The sequence below is a fragment of the Cyrtonyx montezumae genome, unplaced genomic scaffold, assembly GCF_038088225.1.
Source record: "Cyrtonyx montezumae isolate F1298 unplaced genomic scaffold, pur_monq_1.0 scaffold_3, whole genome shotgun sequence".
Classification (NCBI taxonomy): domain Eukaryota; kingdom Metazoa; phylum Chordata; class Aves; order Galliformes; family Odontophoridae; genus Cyrtonyx; species Cyrtonyx montezumae.
Genome location: NW_027072034.1, coordinates 47,990,679 through 48,004,248, shown reverse-complemented (window position 1 = coordinate 48,004,248; position 13,570 = coordinate 47,990,679). Strand labels below are relative to the sequence as shown.

Here is a 13,570-nt window from a genome sequence, read left to right as displayed (position 1 = left end):
CTCCTCTGAAAATACCCTTCAACACCACTACTGCTTGCTCATAAAAATGGAAGAAATACAGAAGAAGTAGAATTAAAATAATAACAAGAAAATTAGTTGCTCTATTTGCAAGTTATTTTTCTATTTTCAAAACATTTTACAGTATAGCTGAACAAACATTTATGCACCCAGTACATTTAAAACATAGTTGTATGGTAGCTGCCTGAACCACTGATGGAACACCTGAAGGAAAGACCTGGTCAGTCAACCTTGGGAGTACAAGTGAAGGCAATTCACCCATATGACCAGAAGAGGTAGAGCCAGGCTCCACCACTCTTAGACCTCATTTAAGGGCTGACTGCCACTGAGGAAGGATCTCTTGTTGGAGATATGTCCTCTGTGGAGTTTTTCCTGAGAGCCTAAATCCTCAGAGACAGGTGAGCATTCCACTTTCTTTGTAACACCTTCTCATTGCATCAGTCCCGTTGCCATTACAGTAATTAAAAGCAAAACACATAAAGGAGTTTTCTTCCACTGTGAGTATACACAGTTTTAAGTTTTCCTTAACTCCATCTCCCCCGTTATTCACTGTAACAGCTCAAAACCCCTAAAGGCAACAAGTATTCTTTTTGCAGAACAAGTGATGGTTTGGTGTGTTAACCTAAGTCCTACACAACTATTGGCCAAGACACAAATATTCATAATTAAAGACCAAGAATACCTCTGCGTTCTGTAAAGGCTGAGTTAATGGGTTAAGCATGCAAAAAGCTTCCTTATTCTGTTTGTTTGTTCATTTTTAAATAAACTTATCACATTAAGATCCAAACACCATGGAAGGTGTCTACTTCAGACACTATCTGGTAAAGCTGGGTAGTAAAAGCAGTATTCATGTCACATAAAACTGAAAAAACAAAAATTTATAATGGAGAACACAAAGCAAGTCTATGATGATTTATGTACAACACAAACTATTAATAAACTATTAACTCCAAAATTCTTTACAGAGATAAGAGCAGGCACAAAACAGTCTTTCCTTACGTTACGCTAGAAAAGGCCAGGGACAAATACTAAGTCAGTACTGATACTTGATAATTGTGATAATCTACTGCCACGCATACCTTACGTGCTCTTCACAGCAAAAGAAGTTACTTGGCTTAGCAGAGAGACTCTCCCTTATTATGCAGACCAGCTGAGCCAAAAGCTATGCAGTACTGTATGGAATAACTGAAGGATCATTTCTGGAGTAGTCAGATAAATACCACTTCATACCCCTCTACCACATCCAGATCTCTTCTGATACGTATATTCCCCTCATTTTTTTTTTAATTATTATTATAGGAAAAAAAAAAAGAAAAACCACCAAGATCCCTTTGAAAAGGAAATAACTGACATTTAATAAGCTAATATAATAAACATCAGATAACAAGAAATATTTATTCCTACAGTGAAAATTAATGAAAAGGAAATTGGGACAGCTGCACAGTCCAAAATTGGCACTGATTTTCAGGGAAGGAATAGGATCCCTGAAACTATTACTAGATGGCTCAGGAATCCTTGGCAAAAAATCAAACAGTTTCTTTAAAAAAAAAAAATTGCTGTAATTTAACACAGTATTTATGACAGAGCAAAGTCACACAAGCTCACACTCCAGGCTGAAAACTAAGAGACACAAATAAAAACCACAATTTATTAATCTTTCCTCAGTCAGCATATCAGAAGTCCATCTTACTGTGAAAAACAAAAACCAAAAACACACCGATAAGTGCAAACTGGATGACTTGCTTACATACAAATGATGCAGTAATTACTTACTATAAAAGTTTTTTAAAAAAATCAAAAGTTCAAGAACCCCCCCCCCCCAAAAGCAGTAGGTAGCAAAAGTTCTGTACCAGAGAAAGGTGAAGGTTGTGTTTATCTGAACTGAAGAAAAAAGCTGTATTTGCTACGTGCGTGTTAAATAAGCCAACATTAGGATGGAATCTTCCACAGAAACCTAAAAGCAACCAAAATCATCATGTAAGCTGCTAGATCACTCTGAAGCATTAAGTATCCCCCCAGCCACAGAAGGAAAAACATTCATTACGAAACAACGTAGTAGGAAGTAAAAGGAAGCAATTTGATTCTTCCCTACACAAGTGCTCAATTCCAAATAATCCACGTACATACAAAAATTCTTAAGAAATCCATATGAAATTGTAGATTAGTCTAAAAAAAGTGGGGAATATTGGTCCAATTTAGCAAATAGAATGCAAGTTGAAAGGAAAATTTCTTGCACAACAGCTTTCCCCTATTTTTTTATTTTATTTTAGAATTGTTGGGAAGATCCCCACTAGGAATACCACAACTAATTCAATTTGTACATGGGCATATGCCAGAATAATGCACTTTTGGCAAGTGGCAGCTCTTATAATCTTCCATTCTTGGTTCAGCAAGACTTTTTTTTTTATTTCTGGATGAAGAGTTTCAGTCTCCTAAAATCAGTCCAATCTTGTTCCAATTCAGAAGCATTTTTCCATGATTTATATAAAAGCATTTCCACTGAACTAAACAGCAAATGACAGATATAGTAAATGGGTTCCAGATAGCATTTAAATAGCTGCACTAATTACAACACACAGATAGGAACATGATCCCTTATTCAAGTCCTCAGAATAACCATCCAGAACATTAAAGGAAAAAAAGACAAGACAGCAAGTAAAGGAATTTACAAACAAAATAAACAAACAACAAAAAAAAAAAAAAACAGCAGAACATTCAGCATGAAGAAGGTAATCTCAAGTAATTAGACACCATAACGATTTTTTTACAATCTGTTAGAGGTGAGTAGTAGTTAATAACTTTGCAGATTTCCTCCAATCCTTTAACAAGGAAGGAATGGCAGTTTCTAAATCATTATTGCTCTGTCATCCTGGACCACTGCCAAGAACTTGGAACTTTGGGACACCTGTCAATTAACACATTCTTACTGAAGGAAGGCTCATCTTCTGGCTTTGAATCTACTAAAAATATGATTACAAGCAGATAAAAAAACATAATAAATTAAAATTAAAATTAGCCTCTTGAAGAACAGACTTGGACAAAATAATATGAAGAGTTATTCTCTGCTTTAGTAGCTATATACATATTTTGGAAGACAAACTACATGATGTAATAGAGCTTTTTCCATCTCTAGCATCTGTGATATATAGCAGTACATGCCAAAATGACTGGCCACCTGATGGACAATTGTGTATAAGAGTCAGATCTAAAGCTTTTCTCTAATCAAAGCTTTCTGCAGGGGTTCTCAGTCTAAGTACAGGCTTCTCATTGATTTTTCTTTTCCCCCAGGATGACTACTTTTAACTGTAAGTTGAAAAATATAAAGTTATGCATTGAAGCAAAAAATAAACCTAAACAGTATGATACATATTAAAACAACAAGACAAATGAGCTATTATGGTCTAAAGAAACTGAAAAATTTCAGTGCAAATACAGAAATTATATTTGTCTATGTTAAAAGATGCTGATTATGTTGAATTCTGAGGAAGACAGGCAGAGTGAGGAGGACAAATTAAAGTTGCTGCGTAAAAAAAAAAAAAATAGCTGCCATTGTCTCATAGCTCAGAAGTTCAAAAATTAAAGTGAAGAAAGTTCTAGGTTCAGCAATTATAATCCCAATCAGAGCAAAACCAATGGGGAGTCTACAGCCCACTGTAAAGCTAACCTGAGATTTCCTTGTAGTTTTGTGTCTGTCTTCCCAGTGTCAGTTCCAAATCAAAAAACAACTAAGCCTTTAGCAGCTGGACATCCCAGTAACATTAGAAGTACCAAAGAGGAGGAATGAAATAACACCGAAAACATTCTCTGCACTAAAGTCAACCAGAGAGAAAAGGAAATAAAATCTCAGTGTGTCAGTTGCGGCAGTGTCTAATACAATGAAGATGCAGAGTACAATTCAGAAAACCACACTGAATAGGAAAACTACAGAAGCAATGATTATGAGAGTTATTCCTTTTCTGGACAACTGTTCTGTGAATTCAACTTCCTTGGACAAAAACCTGTTTGTATCTGGAGGTCTTCTACATCACTATCACAGAAACCCTTTTTATGCAGGTATTTCAGGAAGCATGCATGACCCTGAACTTCAGCAAAGCACTTCAGCACACAATTCTGCTTTTCTGACAACTTCCAACAGTTTGAACTCCCCAATTTCTGATCTGTTAAATTAATTATCAGTCAGACAGAATTAACTTAACAAAGCATGATCAATGTGAGATGAATCAACCATGCAATTGTTTGGCTATGACTGTCTACTCCCATCTCAGTAGCAACCATCACTCTTGGTGGGGTTTTCTTTGTTCATTTTTAAAATGGGGCTTCTCAACCATTGCTACCCAAATTTTAAGCATTTTTCCAGTATCTTGTAATCACTAAGACAAGTACAAGCTCAGCTAGATGCATCTGCCAAGAAATAATCCCTTCAGTAAAGTTCAAATGACATTCTGACATTCCCTATTTTTGATAAGCAAGGCATTGCAGTTACACAAATGGGAAACACTTCCCCTTCCCCCCCAACAAAAAAGACTGTCAGCACAAATAGAAGTCTAGACTTCTATTTCTATACCAAAAAGGTAAAGAGAATTGGATTTTTATTATTTTAACTTTTGCTAAATTGAGTGTTGAAAAAGGATTTTATGGAGCAACTGTTTCTAGTGTTTCAAATCAGCAAATGCATACAGTAGCAAATTGTAGACCAGATATCAACATATATAAAGCTAATCCTATTCCCTGAAACCTTACCCAGTAAGTCTGATAAAGGGCATAGACTTAAAGTCAAAGCAAACACTGCCACCAGCAACATCTCCTGCCTTATATGGAGTATAACTCGGAGTGAAAGTATTTTAACCATTTAAACACTTAAAAATTTGAGGGGATTTGTTTCATGCACTCTTACACCGACCTCTCTCTACTAATGAGGAAGTCTAAAAAAATTTAGCTTAAACTATACGCCTGACTTAGAGGTTTCCTTTCTTCAAACTTTGCCTGCCTACATTAGGAAATACACATAAAGGTACATCTCAACTTGTTATATTACAACTACTTTCCAATAATTCTTTGAACAAAGCAGAATCCTTGATTTTTGCCAGAGCCTCCTGCACTCTTCCAATACTGTATTATTGTATCTATAGCAGTAGAGAGAGTTCCAAGACAAGAGTTCACTCTTGCATCTGTTGGATCAAGCCAACCTTGGCAATAAATCTCATAAATTAAAGCAACATCTAAAGGTCATAAAACAATTTCAGTTGAAAGAAATCCCTGCACACCATCTAAACCAACCTTCTTCCCAAGAGATGGCTAGAACTGTCTGGTACAAGGCACTGCTGGAATAGTTTGGCTTCTCCTTGATACTCCCTTTTAAGCTTTTGGTCACCACAATTTTTTCTTAAGCTTCCTCCCTGCAAACTGAACGAACCCAGCTCTAAGCCTCTCCCCATATGTCACAATAGGATCATTGCTATCAACCATTAGCAGAAAAGAGCACACCTCCTAGACTCAAGAGTATTCATTCATGAGGATAAAAAAATGGATCATGTAATTGTGCATGGAGCAAGAAGAAAGTCTGCATTGCAACAGTGAGCTTCTGCATAGAAATTAAAATTCCCAGGAAACAGATGAGAATTTTGATTACAAGACCAAAGTATTGTATTTTTGACAGACAGTATGAATACTTTCATTTTGTGGGAAAAATTCCCTTCAGTTGGACTGTTGTTCTATACTCTTAGGAGAACATGAGTACTTGAGAAGGAAAGTATCTTCTCCTCTAATCTGAATTCTCTTGTATTTTAAATACTTGAATAGCTTCCAGGTACCCAAAAAACAGTTTCTACAATAAGCCAATGCCCAATTTAAGATAAATGAGTGAGGCAATATTATCCCAAAGAATAACCAGTTTACAAATGGCCTTCTGATGTTGCAAAAGCTCTCATCCTCCTCATACAGTTCCTGTATCCCTCCATAACGAGGCATCTCTATGCCAATAACCTGAAGATAATCACAGAAGGATCTCTCTTTCAAATCTCATAATTCCTATTGAATTCTAGGTAAGATTAAACAGTATCTTCAATTATTCTAAAGCCTAAGTATAGCAAACTCTTTAGAGACTATAGGATTCAAGTACACTCACAAACATTTTACTGCATACCTGAGTCTTTCCTGCTACTACCAGATGTGGAGAGACATTTCTACCACTCCTGATTACATGGTACCAGCTCTCACCAACACACATGCCTTCTACAAGGGCACACAGTGTTATATTTCAGATACTCTGAATAATCTGACAGAGGCTTTGCTCTTCAGCATCTCCTTGTACTCTGGCTTTCAGTTTTACCACAATTTTGAGTGAGGCATATCTTTTTGCTATCTAGGCAGTCAGATTAAGAGCATCTTTTGGTAACATGAGAACAAAGTAGAAGACAGGAAACCATAGGAATAAACAAAAATACAGAAGAAAAAATACAAATATAAACCTCACATGTGCATCCTATTAACACTAACCCAACAGTTTCATAGTCAGGTGTTAGCTGGAAAAAGGATGGTGATGCTTGACCCCTTGTACCTCGTGCTCAGTCTTTCTGACCCTCTCCTTCCTACCAGCTCTAAGGGCACACAGTGAGTCACTGATACAACAAAAATCAATTTCGTAGAGTTAGTTTTCAAGTCAGATCACCAGGCTGAGCTAACTCACCATGTGGCTGTGCAATTGCTAGAACCCATCCACAGCAATAAGCAGTCAGGAAGTGAGAGGCACCACACCTTTCATGACTGCACAATCAACCTTAAAATAAGCAGTCAGGAAAGAGAAAATCTCTCCGTTCATCTGGCTTGCTGTACATCTCTCATCTGATCAGTCTTCCTAAATGTTATTCAGTGAACAACCATAATATAAAACCTTTCTATTCATTAAAAAATAAACAAAACCCAAAATAAAATAAAGTTTCTCTCCAAGCTAATTTCCTTTTCATGGAGGGTATTCTGATCATTCTTTCTAACTGAAACATTTCATTTCCTCTCTTTAGAGATACAGAAGTCTTTATCAGACCAGATGTCATCTCATGCACTTGACTTAGAATAATAATATTCAATTTCAACAAACGTTAAGATGTTCCATAATTTTTCTACTACTTAGCACTCAGTTTGCATTTTCAGATTCTAGGCAGTCTCTCCCCTGACATATCTATTGTAACTTGTTTGGGATATTAGCATGCAGAATAATATACACAGCTTTACTGCTGGATCACAGATGCATCTATAATGATAAATTTAACAGTGACCACTGAATTTACCCCAAAAGCTTCAATTTAGAGATACTGCAACAACTTAGCACTGCTTCTCGTAAGTTTTCAACGTGCTATTTTTACATTTAAAAGCAAGTTATAAACTCTTTACTCACTTTTTTTATCAGGTTCCAAGTCTTCCAAAAATGTTATACTGATAACGTATTCCTTGTCTAAATATAGAAGGCATACTTAGATGAAAATTTAGGAGGATCCTTTCCCTCATTTAACATTCTGCTTTCTCCCATACTACAACACGGAAGGAATCAGGTATTTGACAATTGCCCCATTCACATGACAGCTCATGCAGACTGCATAATGAAGGCCTTAAAAGTAATTATGAAAAAGTATCTGATGATCATTTTCCTCGTTTGAACAAGACTTCCTAAAAAAACAAATTGCAAAGGAAGAGATACCTGGATTTCTTTACAGAAGCCAATTACAATAGACAGCGATTAACCTGCTTACCTACCCTTGTTTAATTTTTTTTTTAAATGAGCTCATCTTTCTCCACTTCATCTTTCTCCTCCCTCATCCATTCTCTTCCCAGACTGCTGCAATAACGTGCTTTTATTCATTCCTTTTGACTGCCAGGGCCTTTAACTAATTATTAATTGAGAATATATCTAAGGATTTGAATGAAAAAGTTGGAATTAACCCAATTGCCTTTCTCACCTTTTTATTTTGCATACTGTAGCAGCTAATCTACCTGTTAATGCTGCTGAAAATAGTAGATGTGAATTTCCTTTCAAAAGCAAGTCTTGTGGCCACTTGGGCAATAATGTGTAACAAGGAAAAATAACACGGGAAATAGAAAATTATTGGAAAAAGCTTCAGTTTTGAGTGATAGCCATTAGCAACCACACTGAGTACATATAACATTGCCTCAACAACTTCGCTGTAAGAAAATCCTGCAGCGGAGGGCATCCTGAGTTTGGGAAATCAGACAACTGACACTCCATCAAAAGACTTGTCCTTTAAAGAGGCTAAAAAGGCATGACCTTACACTGCCTGCAAGTGCAGAGCTGGCTGGTTGTACAACACCGACTCATCTTGTTTCCAGTTGTTAAATTACATTAAAGGACAGCTAAAAATACATTAAATATTTTCCTATTACTTTTCCATGCAAGCAACTGCTGTAGTTACAGCAAGAGCAATGTCCGGGCAAATGCTCAGTAACGGGTTGGGGGGAAGTCCAGAACCCTTCCAATGTATTCTAGATCAATAATGTAACATTTGGATTGCAAATGCAGATTTATTTTTATCTTTAAACTTGTTCTAAGAACTACAGCATTTATAATAATCAAAAGAGGAAAACATGTGACTTTCCCTAGAACACTGAGCAGACCTGAACTATGGTTTTTACTCCCTCCCACTCCAAATTTTTGCTTTTTTTCTTTTCCCCTCGTAAAATATACGGAAATTTGACCAGCCTGCCTGTGCTATATAACACAATAAATTCAAAGAAATTTCGTGCTGATATCTCCCATCCTCCTGGCTGGAGATTACCCACTACTGAAAAAAAATAAACAAGGAATATGCACCTGAAAAAACTGTATAGTGAACGTTTAGAGCACTTTGCGACAAAAGAGAAAATCTTAATTGATTAATGATCCCAAGGTCTCTATCGCCATCTAGTGAAAAATCACTACCACTACTATACTATCCAGATAAATTACATCTCACTCAATGGAACCACACTCACTTATTTATCTCCTAGATCCAGCCTATGTATGACCCCAGTTATAAGTATTTCTTACATTTCTGCTGCGTTTAGTAAGGTACACAAGATCGGGCACCAAGGGTGACTGATAAGTACTGAGCTCTTAAGGGAAATTCTGTCAAAATTTTATAGATTGTACCGTCCTGGCATTATTATTTGTTTTTATAAATGTCATTCCTTCTGCATTGCATGTAACAATTCTGACATTAAATAGGAGAGATCATGTTATACACTATCACAGATTAAAAGTTCTTAAAATAACAATGTGTAATCACAACAGTATGTAGTCAAAATAACGAACACCGTGGTAGTTCCACAACATTTAGTGCACTGGCATACCAAACCACAAACCAAAGTCCATGAATGGCAACATAAGACTGAGTGCTTTATACATTTGCAGAACTCAGTTCTCCTATGGTCTTCAGTCACACAATTGAAGAAGCAAACATGTTTCATCAGAAACTACTATACTTCCACAGAAGCACAAAACTACTCAAGTTTTCAGAAGTTTGCTATCTCCACAGGATCCAGAGTACAAGGAAAAAAGATAACTTCAGCTCTACAGGAGATGCTTGACTAGACAGAAGAGACCAACCAAGACAGTAATGTCCCACTGATTTCAGTATTAGTGTTGTTAAGATGTAGTCTGGCTCCTGCTTACCTCTGTGGGAATCTCCACACTGTGTTCCCAGCGGCCCCACCTCACAGAGCTACTTTTAGAACTCACCAGGGACAATGCACTTTCAGGCAATGCCATGCCATATTAAGTTCTTCCACAAACTCAGACCAGCTACAAAACTGTAGATAAAAAATGTGCAGTAAAGCCTTGCAGAACACAAGCTCAGGTCTAGCACTACTGAAATTTAAGAGGTATGCAAGCCCTCAGAACCAAAAAAATCAATTAAGTAAAATAAAGCATCTGAAATGTTCCCTACTGTGTATTGTACCATCTAACCTGTTTCACCATTTCTTTAGAACATCCAGAATGTATGAGGCCTCGAATATCCTAGTCAACTGGAAGGCATTTGTGATTCTATAATTCTGTGATGCAGAACTGGATGTATTACTATCCCATAACTAGTAAGTCACATAACTGAGAATAAACAGTATGTGCTACTAAGAAGTAATTTTCTGTCTTCACAGAGAAGCAAAACGCGCTGGTATCTATATAACACAGTCTGTGACAGGTGCTCAACACGAGTAATAGAGAACAAAAAAAAAATCAGTAAATATGAACTATGGAATATACACCTACTCTTCATGTCACCCTTGTAGACAAATACAACAGAAACATCTCTCCAGCCAAAAAGATAAAATTTCCTTATAGGAAATGTCAACATTAGAATTCACAGAGAAGCATAAGTCATCTACAGCAATCAAAGCTGAGAATTATTTCCTCATTAAATGCCTTTAGGGTTAAACATGTAGGTTAAATAAATCCTGGAAGGACGGCAGATGTGAGGTTACCCCAGAGAACTGTTCAGATGGGAAATCTCTGAAAAATAAAGATGTGTTACTTAGAAACACTATACCCATCAGCTGGGAGTCATAAATGCACCTACAGCAAGGACAGCTGTACTCTTAAGTCACAAGTCACATGCCCCTGAACACAGACATGAGCTCTTCCACCTCCCTGATCAACTCTTACACTGACCAATCATTCTGTCACACTCATTACCTGGACCTCTAAAGATTCCTGCTTGGCATTCTCTTTTATAAAGAACTAACAAGCAGTAGCACGAAGAAATTGTGTTTTAAGACGCTGTGTATTAGTGATATCTCTTGGATCTGAAATGATTACTTTCTCTCCCAACCAATGTGAAGGTCTGTAATCAGCCACCATCATAATCAAAAGGAACTATAAAATACATAAAAAACTATAAAAGGGACTATAAAATTAGAAGAATCTCTTTAAAATATAATCTGTCCTCTTGAAGCTAAAGCAAACCTTCATTTTAAAGAACAAGCAGATTTTGAAAGTAAGGCCCTAATATATAATCCATTGGCACCAGGGGATTAATCAGGCCTGGCACAAAATTCAAACTTCCAGGCAACAACATACCAAGGAACAAGACAGACTGACAAAAGACAAGCTCATACAAAGCTGATGTGTACCACTGAATCAAAGACTAATGCATCAAGCAGAACTGGAAACTCATGGAAAATGTGTAAACAGTCATTAATTGCCTTTCTTTTTCTTGTTTGTTCGTTTTACCATGATCCAGTCTGATGAAACCAAAGCAATGTAACACACACAGAAAAAAAGGAAAAAAAACGGCTCAAACTAGACTATCAACCTGTCTTAATTTGAGACATTTATCTCATTCTTTTCCAGACACCAAATTCCTATTTTATTCTCAAATGCAGTGCAGAAAAAATTAAAACAACAGTTCAAAAACTGAAATTCGGTTTGAAAACAAGTGACCACTATTCTGTTCAATGAAAAGGAGGTAGCCTAAATTAACTTTTAGGTACATGTGTTTACAATCTGTTTCATGACTTACCTCTCTCCCTTTATGAGTCACCAAAGCAGCCAAAGGCTTGGCATAGAATCTGCTATAGGAAAATCCTAGGCAGCCATACATACTGTTAGCCGTGAGTTTCAAAGCTTTCTGTCTGATGTCGTACTGAAAAGAAACATAACCAGCAAAAATGATATAACCAGAGCCAACAGAGAGTAGAACTTAATCTTCAAAATTACATTCACAGCTTCTTATATAGTCTGCAGCAATGATGGGCTCCAAGAAAAGCACATTACAATCACTGCTCACTACTAATCATCCCTATTCTGCAAGGCTGATCAGTGCATTTAAGGGGAGTGGAAGGAAAAATCAAAAGGAGTTCCATAAAACACACCTGTAAATAAAGGTCAGGATTTAAATCTGGCTGTTTCATTAACTGCTTAACTTGGCGCCTTCTCTCCACAAGTTTCCTGATTTCTTTTGGCAGAATTCCCATTTCCAGAGAAGGGTCCGGAAGCTCTGGAATTTCTTCCTCTTCTTCAACCTGTCAAATGATCATCAGTGCTTATCATTTTGCGCTTGACAGTTAGGTTTTAATGTGCTAAGTGAAAAGCTTTGCTGGAGGGAGACAACGCAGCTCAGATCTGCTTGTATCTACTAGTATGCAAGAGTACCCAGGCCCATGCCTGTTTACAACAACAGGCATGAAAGGGCTCTTTTCTGTACTATTTGACTACGTCACTTAGTCCCTGCTGAGGCCAGGGACTAAGCCTGTCTCTGTCCAAGGAAATCCAACAGAAACGTGGATCAGTACCAGTAAGAGTTCTTTTTTTTTTTTAATATATACTTTTGTATACATGAGTGTGTGAGAGATAAAGTTGGTAAGAGTACGCACACTTTCCCTGCTGAACTAATACAACTTCTTTTTTTATTCTCTCCTAAGTATTTTTGGTGTTCTGAACTGTAAGATGGAGCACATGAACTGAGGAACTGATACGGAATACTGCAATTGACAAAACAGAAATTGACAGTAATAACAGAATGTAAACCCCACCCCAAGCAACTCTAACACAGCAAAAGAACAACCCGACAGAAAGCACACATTCTTCCTATTAGCATATGTGAAGAAACGATCCCTCAGCAAAAGTGCAAAGATATTTCAAGCGCAATGGAAGAGAGAGAAACACACAATGAGTAACAGAAACACTATAAGGCTGACACTCTAGTAAAGCAGATTAGAAAGAAACTTAACAAGAAACGACATTAAAGCTTGATTCAATATCATGCCATGAGAGAAATCAAAATGAGCTGTTTCAATTTGAAGCACACTTAAAGAAGGATAAATTCACAGGAATTTTGGAGAAATATAATGAAAGAACTCCACACACTTCTCATTTCTGCGGTGGTACTGGTACTTTATTTGTTACAAGACTATGTCTCAGAACCACTTATGGACAACACACTTATTCCAGCAAGTGAGCCGATCTCAGTTAAAAATAAAAGCCTCAGGTTTAACCTTTAGACCTGACAAGCTCACTGCCACAGTTTACAGTACAGCTCCACCAATAACTGTGCCAGCACAGCTGAGGAAAGGAGAATAAGCAGCCATGGACAGGCCATGGCCAACACAGCTGCTGAGAAAACAGTATGTAGAAGGACGCCTTCAGGAGGTTCTTCAGTTGCAGGTAATATGGTTTAATGCTTTCTTAAATAGTGCAAATTTCAGCAAAGCTGGTCTTGCAGTTGACATACTCACAGTAGCGCTCCCTGACACACATCCCCAAGACATAGTTATAGCTGCCCTGGAGTCTAATAGAAGGTTGCTTTATCGCACTCCTTCCTCAAGCATGAGTACTTCCTTCACAAAGGTATGTTTTTATGAAGTCTACAGCAACACAACTTTCAGGAGCTTCTACCAAGGTATGAAGAAATAGGACAATGGGCTGAGAAGCTGCTAGGAGGACATGGATCTGAAAAGAACCAGTGGTGCCCGACTGAAAATCTTGCTTCATGAGGATACCAGATTAGAAAATGATAGATTTCATTTAGACAGGAGTGAACTTATAAAGACACTAAAGAAGTATTACTGAAAT

At 37.1% G+C, this 13,570-nt stretch overlaps 1 protein-coding gene across 1 annotated transcript in view; it reads right to left on the bottom strand.

The window, feature by feature from the left end:
• Positions 1 to 13,570, bottom strand: part of POLA1 (DNA polymerase alpha 1, catalytic subunit) — a 187,095-nt gene that overhangs the window by 140,140 nt on the left and 33,385 nt on the right. Inside the window, 2 exon segments of the mRNA XM_065741504.1 lie at positions 11,520 to 11,642; positions 11,872 to 12,021. Coding sequence (XP_065597576.1) covers positions 11,520 to 11,642; positions 11,872 to 12,021 — 273 coding nt within the window.